Source organism: Monodelphis domestica, chromosome 1 (assembly GCF_027887165.1).
Source record: "Monodelphis domestica isolate mMonDom1 chromosome 1, mMonDom1.pri, whole genome shotgun sequence".
NCBI classification, from domain to species: domain Eukaryota; kingdom Metazoa; phylum Chordata; class Mammalia; order Didelphimorphia; family Didelphidae; genus Monodelphis; species Monodelphis domestica.
The window spans coordinates 616293745-616313083 of NC_077227.1; the positions used below are offsets into that span (position 1 = coordinate 616293745).

At 38.1% G+C, this 19339-nt stretch overlaps 1 protein-coding gene across 3 annotated transcripts in view; it reads left to right on the forward strand.

Annotated features, from left to right (window-relative positions):
- The window catches only part of KIF16B (kinesin family member 16B), a 341792-nt gene that overhangs the window by 24490 nt on the left and 297963 nt on the right, over window positions 1-19339 (forward strand). For all 3 annotated transcript variants that reach the window (XM_056813860.1, XM_056813861.1, XM_007476655.3), the window contains exons 2-4: window positions 13746-13815; window positions 16099-16212; window positions 18602-18718. In XM_056813860.1, the coding sequence (XP_056669838.1) occupies window positions 13746-13815; window positions 16099-16212; window positions 18602-18718 (301 nt within the window). The remainder of the gene's footprint in view (window positions 1-13745; window positions 13816-16098; window positions 16213-18601; window positions 18719-19339) is intronic.

The window sequence follows — 19339 nt, forward strand, 5'->3', positions numbered from 1 at the left end:
AAGACATAGATCATTTTCTTTTCCTCCCCCCCCCCCCCCCCCCCCCCATAGCCGACGCGTAAGTCCACTGGGCATTAGATGTTTTCTTGATTTGAACCCATTGCTTTGTTGATAGTATTTGCATTAGAGTGTTCATTTAGAGTCTATCCTCTGTCATGTCCCCTCAACCTCTGTATTCAGGCAGTTGCTTTTTCTCGGTGTTTCCACTCCCATAGTTTATCCTTTGCTTATGAATGGTGTTTTTTTCTCCTGGATCCCTGCAAATTGTTCAGGGACATTACACCGCCCCTAATGGAGAAGTCCATCACCTTCGATTGTACCACAATGTATCAGTCTCTGTGTACAATGTTTTCCTGGTTCTGCTCCTCTCGCTCTGCATCACTTCCTGGAGGTTGTTCCAGTCTCCATGGAACTTCTCCACTTTATTATTCCTTTTAGCACAATAGTACTCCATCACCAACATATACCACAGTTTGTTCAGCCATTCCCCAATTGATGGGCATCCTCTCATTTTCCAGTTTTGGGCCACCACAAAGAGCGCAGCTATGAATATTTTTGTACAAGTCTTTGTGTCCATTATCTCTTTGGGGTACAGACCCAGCAGTGCTATGGCTGGGTCAAAGGGTAGATATTCTTTTAGCACCCAGGGAAAACTTTTTGAGGCAGCTAAATGTCTAGTCAGTCCACACAGGTCTTGAAATGGCAGAGATCAGGAACAATTCACAGACAATATGTGCCTTGGATTCAATTGGGAAATCCTCAGGAAAGTGGTAGGATTCAAATACTAAGATCAGGAAAGGAGCTGCTATCAGTCCAAGGTTCAGAACTGAACTTCCTGTCCTTTGGTTGTTTCCCAGCAATCCCCTCTTTCCAACATTCCTGCTGCCATGTCTGTCACTTATTGCCTCTTCACCATTTCATTTCACCTCTGTGTAAAATTTCCCCTTACATTTATTAGCAAATGCTACATTGATTTACTGTTTCATTGATTATCTTAAGAAAGTAATGGAGATTGATTGACTTAAGAAAGTAATGGAGAAGTCTAGACAAAATATTAACAATGCAGATTAGATTTAAAAGTGTTTCATGGCACAACTAGATGTTAAACATTTACTAGCTCACTTCTGATTGTCTCATGTTGAGGCAATAGTTGTTGAAACCATACAAGTGTTAGAATGTTAAAGAAACAGAAGATTTGGTATCAAGTGCTCATGTAGAGTGGTAGGCTTTTGGAAGAAGGGCTACCTCTTTGTCAGAGATTGGGGGAAATGAGGAGAAAGTGGGAGATGTCAGGAAGTTTTGGAAAGAGAATGAGAAGAGAAGTTCATGCCAAATGGCTATAATTTTTTCAACGCTCAAAATTTTGTGATTCTGTGAATTTAGAAAGTGAAGAAATGAATGGAGTGACAATATTTTTTTTCCCCAGATGTTTGTGTTGAAGGGAGAGGAGAGAACATAGTAGCTTAGGTCATAACTAGCATCCTTCAGACAACATATTACAAATAGAGGTGGCATGCAAAGACTTGTTGCAGGAAGGGAAGAAGCCATCAAAGAGGGGCATAGGTTATGATATGAGGGGAATGACTACTGGTGAAATCCTAGAGGAAGCAGAACAGATAATTCTAGGATTGCTAATTTTGTAAATGAGAAAGGACATTTTCTCAGAGACAGGACACAGGAGGGTGGTTGAGGTAGCATGTTTGGCTGCTTTGTTCATAGTAAATATCTGGTAAAAGAATTATGAGGCTGGGGCAGAGAGTCTGGTGTGAAGAAGCAAGGAGCATGACATGGAGATGGCCAGAGAACAGAAGTGTAGGAATCTGGGAAAGGGCTAGAAGTGGTGGCAATTCACCTGCTGGGGACCCAGGGAGGTTTTATAGATGCTGACTATAGTGGAGTAGAATGGCATGAAAACGGTGGGGGGAACATCAGCCTGGAGTCTGGATCTCTTGGTTTATTGACTGGTGAAATTTCACATTCACTATACCTGTCCTCTGTCTGTTTCCACTACTAGAAATAAGTAAATCAATGGAAAAGATGTCAGTCAATTGCTCTATAATATTACTTCTCATTTCTGTGAACTTCTTGGACTTCCACTTTATCACATGTACTGATTTCTTCTATTAGAAAGTAAGCTCTTTGGGGGCAGGATTATTTTTTAAGATTTGTATTTCTAGCTCTTACACAATGTCTGGCACATAGTAAATACTTAATAATATTATTTTATTTTATTTTTTATCTTTCTGAGAATGAATCATTTTATTTTTATCAATAAAATGTTTTAATGCACAAAAATATCAGAAAGAAATACATTAAGGGAACAAATAGGGCAATTTTGAAACCATCCTGTTAAACTAATTGTACTTATAGATCATACATTTTAGAACTGGAAGATATTGCAGGAGAGTAGTCAGGGGCCTAAAGAAAGTAGAAATGCTTTAGAATAACTACTGTGAGTAGTTGAGGGCTGAGTATGGATTTGTAATGAAATCTATCAACATTGTTCTGTGACTTTCTTGAGCAACATGCTCAACCACCAAGAAAGTGAGGAAAAGATGTGGATAGAGAACTGGGTTTTGGCAAGACAGATAGGTGCATAGTCAAAGGCTTTAGGAATTTTAGAGTTGATCATTGAAAGGTTAGCCTTTTCTCCCATAAAATAGTGGGAGGCAACTGAAATTAAAATAAGTCTATATATTGGGACAATAAGGAAGGATAGAGGTTCTGAAGCATGTACATCCTGTGAAGAAAGAATTAAACTCTCTTTATTTTTAATGTAATCAATCAGCAACCTTTGATTTAATCAATCAAGAATTTTAAAGTACCCCTATTTAACACTTAGTAAGTCACTAAGTAAGAGAGTTCACAAGTCACTTACTAGAAAAAAAAGTTCACTCCCCCAAAGGAACCCCCCCCCCCCCACGAAGTACTAGGCAAATTGGGAGGCTGTGATTGGTTCCCGTGAAGTGAGAGAGAGACAGGAAGTTAAATGGAAAAAGTACTATAAAAGGTAAGACCAATATAAGGCTGATATTAGATATAAGTCTTGTTATATTAGTTTAGAGATAAGAAGTAGAAAAGCTGACTTGAGAAAGAATTGAAGTTTCTCTGAGACAGTGTCAGTTTCAAGTCTTAAGTTTTTTTGTGTGTCAATTGGTCTCTGGCAGTTGGCAGAGTCACATTCTCTCTCTGAGGTAGTTGTGAGTGAAACCTTAGTTCTGAGGGCTTGGAGGAGGTAACATCTCTCTCTCACTGTTTGAGGCAGAAGGAAAGGAGAGAAAGACCTGAAGGAGCTGAGTGTTTTCTTTTCGGAGAAGACCAAAGAAAGACCAGGTCTTTGGTTTGGACTCTGAGTCTGCCAAGGCTCAGTTCTAACTCGGTTCTTGCTAAGGCTCAGCCATTTGGCCTTTGTTATTTTTATAATTGGGAGACAAAGTTAAGAATTATAAGAATAATAGTGTTAGTTTATTGAATAGAGAAAATTTGGGTTTGTCAGATCAGGAAGTGTAGCCTGTGGACACAGGAGAAGTGGTTCCTTGTAGAACCAGGGAGTTTTATTTGGGTGGAGTTAGAATCCCCTTAGAGTTAGAAATCTTTTTTTATCCTTATATTTTCAATAAATTTTTTATTTTTTATAACAAAAGTCTCTAGCATCCTTGTGCCTAGCCCTGAAGAGTTCACTTATGAGCTTCACTTCACTGATATAAACTGCAGATACTTTATAAGCACAGCAAGCAGACTATCTAAATCAGTTTATAAATCAATAATCAATCCATTTCCTATCAATTTTACAGTTTGCCTTGTATTTTTACACTGAGGAGAAGATTCATTGGATTCCTTCTGGCAGAGACTCTCTCTTGGTTGACACTTTGGTGGGGCACTCTTTTTAGTGTGAGCTTTGGTGAGATTCTTAATGGTCTTAGCCTCCTGTGCACTGAAGGTTATCAGTGGATTTTTCAGTGTCTCCTGGCTCTTCAGATTTCGGTTTCCTAATTAGGACTTTGTCTGGAGACATTAGGATTAGGATTTAGGGTATTTGTAACTAGGTGATTTTTTTCTCTTTCCTATATTTCCCACTGTAATATCTCTACCTTGCTGTAAATAAAAGCTGCTTATAGTCATTTTGAATGGAGAAATTAATTATTTTTATAAATGGCAACCACAATAATTTTTAAAAAAATTCTTATATTTATTGTCAAATCCATTTTTAATTATTACAATCCCTTAGATGTGAGGGATTATGAGAAATGGGACAGAAAATTGTTTGATAGGAAATTATGGAGTATGGGGCAATTCAGAGTAATAAAGTCGAAGGTGTGACTTTGTTTTCAGTGATTGAGTTAAGGTCAAGGAACTATAAGATCCAGGTGTTAGAAGAATTAAACTTGAATGGTGAAGGTAAGAATTATGGCTCGGAAAGGTAGAGCCAAAAATTGTGAGTCAGGTTTTGATGTCATTATGCAGGATGAGAGGGTCCCTTTGGTCCATGATTGCTATGTGGAGAGAGCACTTTAGGGAAATAAAGTTATTTATTTATTTATTTTTGGCTAGTCCTGGTGATTTCTTTGATTTACTAATTGCTTTTGAGGAAACCTTTCTCTCAACTCAATTTGAGCCTAACTGCAACCATAGAGGATTAGAGAATAGTATGAGGTACTGGGAAGTCTCATGGCTTGTCCAGAGTTATGCTCATCTTCCAACATTTATTAAGCTTACTTATGCAAAGTCTTGAGAATACAAACACAAGCCAAATGAAACAGTGCTTCCTCTCAAGAAGTTTACATTCTAGTGGCAAAAACACAAAACAGAGCTGGAGAGGGGGATCAGGAAGCGGAAGGAAGGAACCCAGGCATGACAGAGGATTGGATTGCAGTTTGGTGAAAATTGAAGAGATGGCTGGTCAAGGTACCCTCCCTAAATGGAGGTTCTGGGAGGAGCCCCTCTCAATCAGAATGAGAGTGGGGGCCACAGGAGCAGTTCCAGGGCTTAAGTGATCTTGTAGGATAAATAAATTTCTCAGATCCTGATAGTGAAAGTCCAGATTGTAGCCTGGTGAGAGAGAAATGCAGAATGGTCAGTATGTGTCAGAGGTGGCACTTGAACCAAGGCTTTCTTGACTCAGAGTCTGACCTTTATCCATTATGTTATTGCCTCTCAATCAAAGAAAATGCTCTTCAAAATATTGAGATTGTTGAGTATTGCCAACAGATTATGAGCAAGAAAGCAAGATTTGTTGTGGTTAATTTACTTCTACATCCTGTTAGTAATCAAACCGTGACTATAATTATTTTTATCTGTCCAGCGATGGATTATTACTCCTCTGAAGTGTTGATATTTGGGTATTTGCAGCAGTGCCTGGAGTCACAGCTCACCAGCTAATCACTCTGGTGACTTGTTGATAATGACATTTTCTGAGAAGTTTAGGGGAACTTAGGGCTATTGCTTGGAATAACCACCCAAGAGCTTTCTCAGTACTTACTCAGCTGTGATTTTTCCTAACAATTGAGCAGTAGGATTTGATGATTTCACAGAAATTAGCTTGGAGCCAAGAGGTTACAGGTTGGGAACTCTATTTCCTTTTTTGTTTTTGATAGTGTTTGATAACTGCTGAACTGAAAAGCTGCCCAGGCCAAATTTGGTTTCAGAAAATGCTAGATTCTTTTTGGTGTATGGGGTCCTCATCACCTGAAGGTGGATACCATATGATGAACCCTGGTGAAGAAGGGTTGTGATCAGAGGCAGTGGAAAGGATACCCAGGCCTTTTGAAGACATATACAGTAAAAAAGCTTCCCAGACATTCATTGTACTGAGTTTGTTTTTAGACATTTTCATAGTTAAGTTTGCTTTTTATGACCATGAGGCTCTGATTTTGAAAAACATTTTTGGTTGTATGTAAGGGTGTGCTGGAGCCAGCTCTGGCTTATTAAATTTTCATTGTAAGCAGGTACACCTTGGAAACTGGCAAAGATAGGGGGAGGGGGCAGCTGGGCAGCTGGGTGGATTGAGAGCCAGGCCTAGAGAAAGGGGGTCCTGGGTTCAAACCTGGCCTCAGACATTTCCCAGCTGTGTCACCCTGGGCAAGTCACTTGACCCCAATTGCCTAGCCCTTAACACTCTTCTGCCTTAAAACCAATATACAATATTGATTCTAAGACGGAAGGTAAGGGTTTAAAAAAAAAAAAGAAATTGGCAAAGATTACAAATGAGGGCTTGATTTGTCATTTTGTTAAACTTAACATTAAATTTAATTAAACTCTAAAAATTAAATTTAAAAGTGTGTAATATCTAATTCTTGTTTTGAGAAACATTTCCCTGGTTGTATGCCAAGGGAACCCTCTCACCTGAGAATTCCTTTACAAATGTATAGGTGTAATAGGGACAGGTTTGTGGATATAGATTTTATAAGTTGATCTTATTATTTGTTATTAAAAATAATTAGCCCTTTATAATAAGACATTTTCAAAATCATTAAGTATCATCAGAATCTCTAAAAGTTGAATAATATGGTTATTAAAAGGTTCCAGAGACATGATACACACACACACACATACACACACACACTCACACACGCATATATAATGTCAATAGAAAAATAGCTTCAGGTTTTTCTGAATTTATTCAGTGAAATAGCCACTTTTAAAAATGTTGGTAAATATAAGTATTGGGGTTCAGTGGGTCTTAGTAGCACACATGGTTCTTTGTTGATAGACTTCATATGATACTTTATGGGTAGATAGTCTATCTAGGAACAGGTATGGTGACAAGGACGAATATAAAAAATAAAGGAATATTTGATCCTTGACTGTAAAAATTGGTATCTGCTGTTCTGCCTCTGAGTGTATTTACTCATTTGTCTCTCTTGAAATGGTGTTAAGATTACTGAAGATATTATTTTTAGTATGAAATCAAGAGATGACATAATACTTCAGAACCACTAGGCTTGTAGGTGGCACAGTGGACAGACAGGGTTTGTGGACCAGGAGTTGGGAAGACCTGAGTTCACATATTGCCTCAGAGACTAGTAAGCTCTGTGATCTTTGGTGAGTATATTACCTCAGCTTCCTCAACTGTAAAATGAGGATAATAATAGCACCCCCCCCCCCCTTTCACATGATCACATGAGCTAGCATATGCAGAACACTAAGGTTTGCAAAGTGGTATATAAAAGCTAACTATTGCCATTAAATTTTATGAATAGGTCAACAAACGTTTATTAAGTTCCTTGCTCAGGACAGCTGGTGGTGCAATGGATAGAATGCTGGACCTGGTAGTTAGGAAGACCTGTGTTTGAATGTGACCTCAGATTTACTAGCTGGACTGATCTTGGACAAATTACTTAATTAACTTAACTTACTTACTTAACTACTGCCTCAATTTCTTAATTGTAAAATGGGGATAAATAATAGTACTCATCTTCCAGAGAGTTGTTGTAAAGATTAAATAAGCTATTTCTAAAATGCCTAGCACAATACCTGGTTCATAGTAGGTGATATTATGCCACGAAAGTATTATTATTATTATTAAGAAAGAAACATGGGATAATCATCCAAATAGAGAAGCAACCCATTTCCTCATCATATTTATAGTTATAAACTAATTAGTCAGACATGCAATATTACAATGAAAATTCTCATTCAAGAAAATGAATTTATGATTGGAGGAGGGGAATGAAGAATGCTTTCTCAGGAAAGACTATTTCTAAAAGTGATCTAGAAAACAGTAAGCTCTGCTTGGCAAAACTCTTCATCTCAAAATAGACTTCCGTCAGATTTCTTTCTTTCCTTCTTTTTACTTATTGTGCTGGTACATAGCTAAAAAATGTTTTCTCCAACCACTTGGGCAGCCTTCGTAAGTAAACAAACTCTTAATTTTTTCACATTGCCAATATAACTTCTCTCAACAAAAGAATCCACAAGGGAAATAAAAAATAGCTTGGAAAGACAGAAAATTATGAGACTTTTTTTTTTTCAAAGTAGGAGCCTCTCACATGATTTTTCTCTCTCAGTTTCTTCAACTGAGAAATGGGGATAATAATAACATCTACTTCTCAGGGTTGTTTTGAGGATTAGATGAGATAATATTTGGAAAGTGCTTAGCTCTGTGCCTGGCACATAGTAGATGTTTTATATTTATATTAGCTGTTATTATCATTATTGGAATTATTATAAAGAGTAGGAAACACTTGTGCCCTGTGTTATTTCTCTTAACAAGTCTTTAGGCCTTTATTAATTGTACTTCTGCCACCAACTGCTTTTTCCACCCAAAATTAAGATAAAGGTGTTAACATAGTCATAGTTAGAGTGGATGGAATGCTTCCATTTAGGTAAATTTAGAATGATGGTTTACCTCTAAATGCTAACTGAGGTGACTATCCTCAATCACACTTTGAAATTAAGCCTTAGACTGAATTAATTTAGCCTTTGGTTTACTTCCTGGATCCCCAAGTTTCTCTACTCTGCTTCCTGCTTGAAGAGCCTCTCTGCAAGTTCACCAAAGTGTCTTTCTTGCTAAATAAATGACATTTGCTCAGCCCCCATCAATTTTGACTCCTGTAGTGTTTGACACTATTGACCCTCTCTTTCTTCTGGATATAGGAGACAGAAGAGTAAAGCACTGGATTTATAGCTAGAGGACCTGTCTTCACTGCTTGGTGCTGAGCCTTACTACCTGTGTGACCTTGGGCAATTCACTCTCCCCTCTGAGATTCAATTTCTTCATCTGTAAAATAAATATGTTAAACTAGGTGACTGAAAAGTTCTCTTCCTACTTTCTCTTTGTAATGTATGGACATGCTCTTCTTCCAGGATTTTCATGACATTTCATCAATCCACTCATTGGTCTCCTTTGCAGGAATATTGTCTACATGCTACTCCTATGCATGGATATGCCTCATGGCTTTGTTTTGGGTCCTTTCCTTTTCTCTTGTTCTATCTTGTTTCTGTGATCTCATCAAGTCCTCTGGATTCCCTGATCATTTCCAAGCACATGACTGAACGCTCTTTAGAGCTTTCTAGCCCTCATTTCTCTCTCTTTGGAGATTCAGTCCTAGCTTGGCGACAGTTTGACATCTCCACCTTGATGTTTCTTAGGCTTCTGAAACTCATCATGTTCAAAGCAGAGCTTGTTCTCTTTTATCCTAATACCACTTCTCCTCCTGACTTCTCTGTTTCTTTCGTGAGCATCACTATTTTTCTAATCACCCGGGTCTGACACTTAGGAATCATTCTCATCTTTTCATCCTCACTCTCCCCCATTCATTTAATATCTCTTGTACCTATCTATCCCCTTCTCTGTAATCCCACCGTGACTACCCTAGGCTGGATACTCATTATCTTTCCTGGGACTATTGGAGTAGCTTCCCATTTTATCCTTCCTGAATCCTGTATCTTTCCTTCCCAGTCCATATTCCTCACAACTCAGAGGTGACCATGTCAGTCCTCTGATCAAGAAGGCAATGAAAGTGAGTTAAAATCTAGTCTCTTTTCTTTGACTGTTAAAGCCCTTTACAATCATACTCCTGATTCCCTTTCCAGGCTGATCATGTCTTACTCCTCATGGACTTTTTACTCCAGTTCCTCTCAGGACATTCCATCTTGCCTTTGCAGAGACTGCCCTGTCTGCCAGAAATGCTCTCCCTCTTGAGACCTTAGATCCCTAAAAGACTTAGTTCAAGTGTTACCTTTTCTGATTAATGAAATCAGTGGTCCCCAACACCTATCATTATTTATTCTAAATAAATAAACATCTGTCCTGTGTTTGCCATTGATCATATCTCCCCTCAGTAGAATATAAACATATAAACTCTTTGAGATTTCCCAGTGCATGGAACATAGTAGAGGCTTTAATAAATTCTGACTGTTTGAAAATAAGTAAGAACTGTTGATAGAACACAAATGAATGCGATTACCAATTTAACTTTTTTGAAGAATTAACAAAAGTATTTTTTAATTAATAGGATTAACAATAAATTATTCTCCTATCAGACTTTCCCATTTCTGGCTGAAGGAATAGAAAGACATAATGGCTGCTAGATTCATGCGTTTTTCTGATAGTGTGTTCTAAATTCCTGTAGATTTTTGAATTCTTGATATATTCAGGGTGCTCTTATTTTTAGTATGACATGATCTTTAGTTCTGTGATTCTGTCATCTAGTTTCTAAGCCTTTTAATTAAATGCATTATTTATTCAAAGACGTTATCAGTGAGAGGAATTCACTGAGAGACCAGAAAATAGACTTTAATATTAGCCATAGGTCATTGTATTCTGTTACTAAGTCAATGCTCCAATAATGTTTTAGGGTTATTTACTAATATTTTTGATAAAATAAACATGTAAATGCCAAATAATGGTGGTACATTATACATTTTAATCTCTGCTTTTAAAAAATAACGATAGTATTTCTTGAGAACCTATTTTAGTGGTTGTAAGAGAGTGCCTAGCTATTCTTTTTTTTAAATTTTTATTTAATTATTAATTAAGAGTATTTTTCCAGGATTACAAAAATCATTTTTTCCCTCCCCTCCCCCCAACTTCCTCCCATAGCCCATGCACATTCCATGGGGTTTTACACGTACATTGGTCAAGTCCTATTTCCATATTATTGATATTTGCACTAAGGTGATCATTTAGGGTTTATAACTTCAATTACATCCCCATTGACCCATGTGATCAAGCAGTTGTTTTTCTTTTGTGTTTCTTCTCCCATAGTTCTTCCTCTGAATGTGGATAGCATTCTTTCTCATAAGTCCTTCAGAATTGTCCTGGATCATTGCATTGCTGCTAGTAGAGAAGTCCATTATGTGCGATTGTACCAGAATGTATCAGTATGTTCTCCTGGTTCTGCTGCTTTCATTCTGCTTCAGTTCCTGGAGGTCCTTCCAGTTCCCTTGGAATTCCTCTAGTTCATTGTTTCTTTGAGCACAATAGTATTCCATCACCAACATATACCACAATTTGTTCAGCCATTCCCCAATCGAAGGGCATCCCCTCATTTTCCAATTTTTGCCACCACAAACAGCACAGCTATGAATATTCTTGTACAAGTCCTTTTCCTTATTATCTCTTTGGGGTACAAACCCAGCAGTATAATGGCTGGATCAAAGGGTTGCCTAGCTATTCTTGATGAGTTCAGGTCATCATTTTCAGATGATTTACATTCCATGATACTGAGAGAACTGGCAAATATGATTAGGAAACCACTGTAAGTACTTTGTATGATTATGGAAAACAGGAACTAGGTTCTGTAGAACTGGAGAAAGGTAAATGCAGCCTTGACTTTCAGACAGGGAAGAGACTATAATCTTCAAACATAGACTTAGTGAACTTGACTTTGTTCTGTTCAAAAATATAAAATGTAATTAAATTATGGTTAATGGACATAGGAAAAAGGAAGCAATGACTACAGAGATAGGGTGGCTTCATCAAGAGTAAGTCATCCTGGAATAACCATGTTTCCATTTCTTGAAAGGATTCTTAGACTGGTGATTATAGCAATTGAAAGGATGCTGTATACTCAGATTTTAGCAAAAGAGTTGACAGAATCTCAAATGCTATTCTTGTATACAAGATGGAGAGATGTAGTTTAGACATTAGTCTAATTAGGTCATTTTGGAACCAGTTGAACAACTTGATTCAAAGAATCAAGTAATTGACTCAATTAATGGGTTGATGCCAGTTTGGTAGTGCTAGTGCAATGTTTCAAAGATTTGCACTTGGCTCTTTATTATTTACTATTTTTATTGAAGCCCTGGATAAAGACATAGATGACATGCTTTTAATATTTTAGATGATAGAAAACTGTAGAAGTAGTAGTTAGCACACTGGAAAATAAAGTCAGGATCCAGAAAGCTATCAATGGAATAGAATATTGGGCCAAACTAAATAAAACAAAATGTTATAAGAATAAATGTAATAGGGATATATAGTCCTATGGTTTAGTTAAAGAAATCAGTTTTACAATTACAAGACCAAAAGGTAAGGGAATAAACATTTATTAAGCACTTATCATAATAGGTGCCATACAACCAGGCCCTATGCTAAACTCAGAACAACCTTGTTAGATAGATATTATCATTATCCCAATTTTATAGTTGAGGAAAATGAGGCAGAAAGTGGTTAAATGACTTGCCTAAATCACAGAGCTAGTATGAGTCTGGATTTAAACTTAGGTTTTCCTGACTTGAGGTGCAATGCTCTATCTGCTGCTGTGTTAGCTACCTCCCTTTAATGGAGTAGGAGAGTGTCTCAATGATATTTAGTGTGAAAATGGTCTGGGGAGTGAAAGTTCAGCATGAACAAAAAAACTAATGTGACCTGAGGTTACACCGAGAGACACTGAGGGCAGGGCTAGGAAAGGGAGTCCTGCCAATCTGTGCTCTGGTCCGGTGCTGGGTTTAGTTGTAGGTGTTTTAGGAAAAACATCCTTAAGCTAGCAAAAGAAGACAGCTGCAATGGTGATGAGCCTTGAGGTTATGCTATATAGTAGCATTTAAAGAAAGTGCTTTAAGATTTACAGAGCGCTTTACACACATTATTTCATTGGAATCTCCCGATGACTTTTTAAGGTCAGGGATATTATTTTCCCCATTTTATATATGAGGAAACAGAGGCTTTGAAAAGCAAAGTGATTTGTCCAGGCCCACAAAGTCTGAGGCAGCATTTGAACTCAGGTCTTCTTGACTTTAAGGCTATATAATATTTGGTTAAAGGAACTAGAACTTTTAAGAGAAAACTCTTCAGAGAGGAGAGCCAAGGCAGGAGCTCTGAATAGGCCTTACAAATTTAGACTGAACATCAAGAAAAATCAAGAGGTATTCCAGAGTAGAATCGTTCATTCCATCATCAGGTGTTACATGACTCCTTGTCACGCTTATTGAGGGGATTCTTGGTCAGCTATGGATTGGCCCACTGGAAGCAACCACTGTGCTCCTTTTCATTTTGGAGATTTTCTTATTTTGGGTATCTATCTGGAAGACTGGCTATGGTATCTTGTGGTATTTGTTAGACAAATTCCTAATGTAGAATTTTTAGTGGATTTTTTAGTTCCTCAGTTTGTTCTTGGCAAAGTGTTGGGACTGGTTTACCATGAGGAACATGGGTTAAGTGACGTGCCCAGGTCATACAGGTAGTAAGTGTCTGAGGTCAGATTTGAACTCAGGAAGATCTTTTCCTGATTCAAAGACCAGTGCTCTATACTTCAGAGGCTTTATTGCCTTCTAAGCAATAAAGCTTGAGAAAAAAACCTGAAAATCAGATCCCAATGAACTCTCCTATGTAAAATTTAAATTAATATCTAATAACTCCAAGTATTTTATTTTATAAAGTCTATTAATAATGATTTGAAGTAGAAAGAAAATAAACTAAAAGAAATAGAAGTTCAAAACTAATTATCTAACAAAAAGTAAACCCACATTTGTAGATTCTCCTGCTTGACATAAAGCCTGTTTTTCCAGCCAGGATCTCGAGAAAATAGAGCTAGGGGTGGGGTCACACAAAACTTATATCCTCCCTACTAATATGAGAAGGAACATGGGAAGCTGGGAAAGAGAGTTTCTTGGGAGTAAATTCTAATTATATACTTAGAAGTTAAAAGCTTACCTGTATACTAGGAAGAATGATATACTTATCAGTTTAAATTGCTTTGTAAAATAACTTTACATACTAATTTAAATATAAATGACACCCCTTTGCATTAAGTGGATATAAAGTTTTTTTTATGAACCTATTGGATTGTTTCTGTTTTCAGGGAAAAAGATTTGGAGGCCAAGTGTATTATTCACATGGAAACAAACAAAACAACAATCACAAACTTAAAGGCAAGTTTTTTGTTTCTCTTTTGAGATCAATAGATCTTATTTTCTTTATGTGGAAAAATTCTTATGGTTTTGTTTTACTATCTGTTCTGAGAGCTGTTTTCTCTTATTCTTCCTCTTCGCTTCCTGTACTGTGAGGGGATGGAAAAGCAGTTTTGTCTTTCCCCTACTTTCTTTACCTTTTCTTTCAGTTTTTGGTGTTAGTTTGAAAGCTAAGGAATACTGTACCTTCCAAACAGGAATATTTACCTGTCTAGATCACCCTTTGAAAGCAATTCAGACGGCAAGGTGTATTTTTTGTGCTATACGATGAGATGAGCTTTGACTGGGTCTTACAAGCAATTTTATTTCCAATCATAACTTCAGGCTGTAGTTTAGTCAATTTAGAAAAGTAGGCTCACTAGGAAAAAGCTAAACAGCTATCCTTTAAAATGACAACCACCAAAGGCTGACATTCAAATGAACTATTCATCCAGCATTTAGGGAAATGTGTCCAAAAGCTTCACTTTGTTTATAATTCCAGCCCTTTTTCATATTATAAGACCAGACCTATTGGCAAACTGGGTCTTTTTTTTTTTTTTTTTTTGGGTCTTGATGGACCACAGTAAGAAGTTCAGATTAGTTCACTGCCCAAGGGACCAAGAGTTTTGCATTTCAGAGTAGTGTGGCCTATCCCTTTAGCTAGGGAATGCTTTCATCATCAGAGCTTTGGAGTTATTTGATATCCAACCAACAAGTTTTGCTGTAATTGTATCTGAGCAAGGGTTATCCCTTGGTTCAGGCCAGTTCCCTGGCCTAAAGTGCCTTTCCTTCGCCTCTTTTCCACCTCAGCCCCTCCAGCCTCTACTTCTCTAGATCAGCCTCTTCCTTCAAGGTCGGGTCCAGACCCCATTCTCTAGGACTCCCTCTCTGACCTCCAGGGGCCCTGCTGTGCCTGAATCTCTTGGAGTGCAGCCACAGGGGCAATTCCAACCTCGTGTGGACAGTCCCTCTCTGCGCTGTGTACAGGCCTCACTAGGAACCTTCACACTCCGTTACTCCAGCTGCTTCTCCCTGGAGGAGAGCTAGGGCCTACCTGCTTGCCCCTCCACCTGCTCTCTGGGTTTCTTGGCTATTCTACACTTGCAGGGGTGAAATGGTGTCCTCAGAGGTGCTAATAGACTAAATGAGAATGCACCTTGGGGAAAAGGTGCCGCCCAAGAGTGCCCTTCTGGCCTGTGGGGAACCCGAGGCAGTGCGGCTCCCTGGTCCAGTCCAAGCAGCTCTGAGCCCACCACTCCCTGGATCCCTGCATCTTCTCAGGCTCCCTCTGGTTTTCCTTCTCTCGCCAGAGAGGGCAGCAGAGTAACAGGCCTTTTTTGAGAAGCTCGCCCTCCCTCCAGTCACCACCAGGGGCTGCTCAAGGGCAGGGATCATTTAAGGCTGGCAGTCCAGAGTCACTTAGCTGAAGCCTCCAAAAGACAGGTTGTTCCCTCAATTCCACAGATCCTGCAGATTTGCGTTTCAGTCCTCTTGTAAAGTAGCTTGTGGCACAGTGCTGAGCCCAGAGTCCGGCAGGTCTGAATTCAGATACAGCCTCCGCCACACATTAGCTATGCTTGCCTCAGTTTTTCTCCCCTGTAAAATGGGAATAATAATAGCTCCCGGGGGTGTGTGGTGGTTTGTGAGGATCAATTACTTTCTTCAATAACCCTGGGAAAAAAGTGGTTAGCACAGTGTTTGGCGCATAGTAGGTGCTTCCCAAGTGTTTATTCCCTTTCTCTCCCTTTCCTCTGGGCTATCTCCTCACTTCCTCCCTTGAGGTTTCTAGGGCAAGTTCTACAGAGGGCCTTCTGAATTCTTCATTGACTTAAATGAGCCTCCTGATGGCCCCTTATTCACCTTTTACTTAAAAATTTCATACCTCTCCAAATTCCCCAGGTCCTCGCCTGTAGATCCAGCCATGCTCCCTTCTGTCTTCTCAGGCTTCCTAAAGGCCATGCTAATGGGTGAGCAGGGCCTTGGTACCCTGCCACTGTAGCACTGGAAGGAGCTCAGACACCATCTGCCCCCTGCAGGAGAGGAGCGGGCAGGGTCTGTCTGACTGTCTGGCAGCTCCAGAGAAGGCTGCAGAGGGAAGTGCATGCAGGGTTGGATTCCAGGGCGGGGACTTCAGACTCTTTAGAAGATGGAAGCGCCGAGAAGTTCTTGGGCAGAAAAGTGATGCATCTGGGAAGTGTTCATGTTTCTGCAGTGCTTTACGTGTCACATGGTGATCTCTATCATTTCTGCTTCTTTTTCTTCTAGATTCCAGAGGGAGGGACTGGAGATTCAGGAAGAGAAAGAACCAAAACCTTCACCTATGACTTTTCCTTTTGTTCTGCTGATTCTAAAAGTCCAAATTATGTTTCTCAAGAAATGGTATGATTTCTAAAATCTAAGTATGTTTATTTTCCCATGGCACAAGTTACTTTTATATTGCCAGTCTTATTCCTAAAATTTTCTCTTACCCATTGACATACACGAATATTTCATGTATCTGGGATTTCTTTGCTGTGGAGGGATTTTCCTTATGGGCATTACCTCTAGTCTGTCTATGAATTAGTGGCAGAGTTTTAGGGAGTTGTCCAAAGCACAAAGGAACAAAGTGATGCTTTCCTTCAGCTTCACAAAGCTAGGAAACATCAGAGGTGTGGGTTGGGGTGGACATAGCACTTTCTGGCTTCAGGTCTATGCTAGGCACTAATCATAGTACTTCTGCCCATTTATGTAAGTTTGGCAATTGCCATTGATGAGGCAGCTAGCTGATAAAATGGTTGGACTACTGACTGGACTTGCAAATGGGAAGACCTGAGTCTGAATACTGCTTCTCTTATTTACTGTGTGATCCAGGGCGAGGCATTTAATTTATTATCAGACTTAGTTTCCTTGTATATAAATATGAAATTTTTCTTATCAGACTTAGTTTTCCTTGTATATAAAATGGCACCTATCTCACAGTGATGTGAAGAACAGGTGATATAACACGTGTAGCATGTATATATCTTAGAAGTGATATCATAAATGATATTATTGGATCTGATAGTTTTGTGTTATGAAGGGATCTCTTTTGTTTCATCTTTGTATGTTATCAACCTCTTTAAAAATTGTTTTTTATATTAACCTTGTGAAAATGCCACTAGAAGGGAGACTTATCAGCAGGTAGATAAACAGAAGCAAGCTGGCTTCTTAATTGTTTTTCTGTTGTAAAGAAAAGCTCTTGTTCTTAGCTTCCAGATTGCCAGATGTCCTTAATCTTTGTGAAATGCCCAACAGTGAATTCTCTAATGGTTAGAATTAACTTTCTTCACCACCTCTCTCCTCCCTACTTTGTACCCTGGAGGGATGCTTGGGAGATATTTTCATCCAAGAGCAGTATGAGTTACTTAGAGTTATACTTTTGGAAAATCTGAGTTCAGAGATATTCTGTATTTGTTCTTGTAATAGATTTGTATCCTTCATGCATTGGAATGTGGAAGAGAAATATCTTCCCTGTGAAAATTCTGAATTATGGAATATTTATAGATTTTTTACTATTTCCCCTTTATCCTTATCTACCCCTAACTCCCACCATTGAGGGGAAGCCCAAAGCCCCATCCTCTTAGAGCAATCTTCAGTTACTTTATTTTGGAAGGGCAGACTTCTGCCTTTGCAGTGAGTAGTCCTGGGAGATTTCTCAGGAAGAGGTTTTGGTTCATGCACTGTTTTTTGGGTTGGAGGAAGCTTCCTCAAGTCCCCAACTCTTTTTTTTTTTAAACCCTTACCTTCTGTCTTGGAGTCAATACTGTGTTGTGTATTGGCTCCAAGGCAGAAGAGTGGTAAGGGCTAGGCAATGGGGGTCAAGTGATTGTCCAGGGTTAAGCAGCTGGGAAGTGTCTGAGGTCAGATTTGAACCTAGGACCTCTTGTCTCTAGGCCTGGCTCTCAATCCACTGAGCTGCCCAGCTGTCCCCAAGTCCTCAACTCTTAAAGCAGTTGAGAGAACTTGTACCTCTAGTGAGTTTTGCCTTACCCTTAAGTCTGAATGACAAAATGTTCTTGTTATGTTGTAGAGCTTGATATTTTGGAGTATCTTAGTAACACTTCTCATTCAGTCAGTTTTAATGGAGTCTATGACATGTCCTAGTTTGATCTATGTGACTTGGCACTCTACTATAAAGGCTAAAACCTTAGGTTACCATATGGAACCTGCCAGTGATGAACTTAATCATTAAAATATCATTTATGCACAATAATCAATAATCTCAGTCAAAACATGATATATTTTTATAGGTAGATAACAGGACCATTCAGTGGGAGGATTGGGCTGCAATTCCTAGATTTTGTACCTTTAGACTTTCAGTGTTTAATTGAGGAAAATTGTAATAAAATGAAACTTAAAACACTTTATATCAATCTGAAATTAATATTCTTTACAATTCTCCTTTTTTACATTTCAGGAATTCTTAAAGTTCTGTTTTAATATAAATGCTTGTTTTTTGGGGGGAGATAAAATAATTAAAAATTTTTTACATAATATTTTATTTTTTCCTCAAATTACACATAAAATAATTTTGACATTCTTTTTTATTTTAATTTTGAGTTCCAAATTCTCCACCTCCAAATGGTAGTGTTTTACATGATTGCACATGTAAGCACTTGTTTTTTACCAAAATCAGAGATATTGTCTTATCATTATCTCTATACCATGTTGGTTTAGAATATTTCAAAAGTATTACAAGAAGTGTTTTTATGATCTGTATTGATTGTGATTTTTTTTCTTTTGCTTTCAGGTTTTCACAAATCTTGGCACAGATGTATTACAATCTGCATTTGAAGGTTATAATGCTTGTGTTTTTGCCTATGGGCAAACCGGATCAGGGAAGTCTTACACTATGATGGGAAATACTGTACGTTATTTACATTGTGTGGAAAGAGAATTTATTTATAATTACTTCTCTCTTAGGACTGATACTCTCTTCTGTTCTATCTCCTTGATCTGCACTAATTTAGCTTTTATGTTCTGATCATTCTGTAGTAATAGGATAAACCCCAGTAATAAGTTGGACTAAATTTCCTTGGAGAGATGTTAAATTAGAAGTAGTTTTAAGTGCATAAATATGAATAATGGATGCAAGCCTTGCCTATTTTCTTTTTTAAAAAGTCTTTATAATCTTATCAGAAACACACTCTGGGCTTAAAAATAATTTATGCTGCTCTTTTGCCAACAGTTTTGAATAAAATCTATTTAACTTTGTTCTTTTAAAAACATTTTTACTTTTTTTCTAGCTGGAAAAGACTCATTTAAAAAATCTGTATCCTTGGAAGAAAGGCATTACATAAATCTAGGAAATATATTTAATAAAAAGCCTACGGAAGCAGGACTACAGAGATTAGGAGAAAGTAATGATGAATTGACTCCAAAAAAGACAGGAATGAAAAAATTAAATCAAATATTATATCTTTCTATCAAATCCATTATTGTTAAAAGTCTATTATACGTAGATAATGCCTTTTTTGTCCCTGCATCT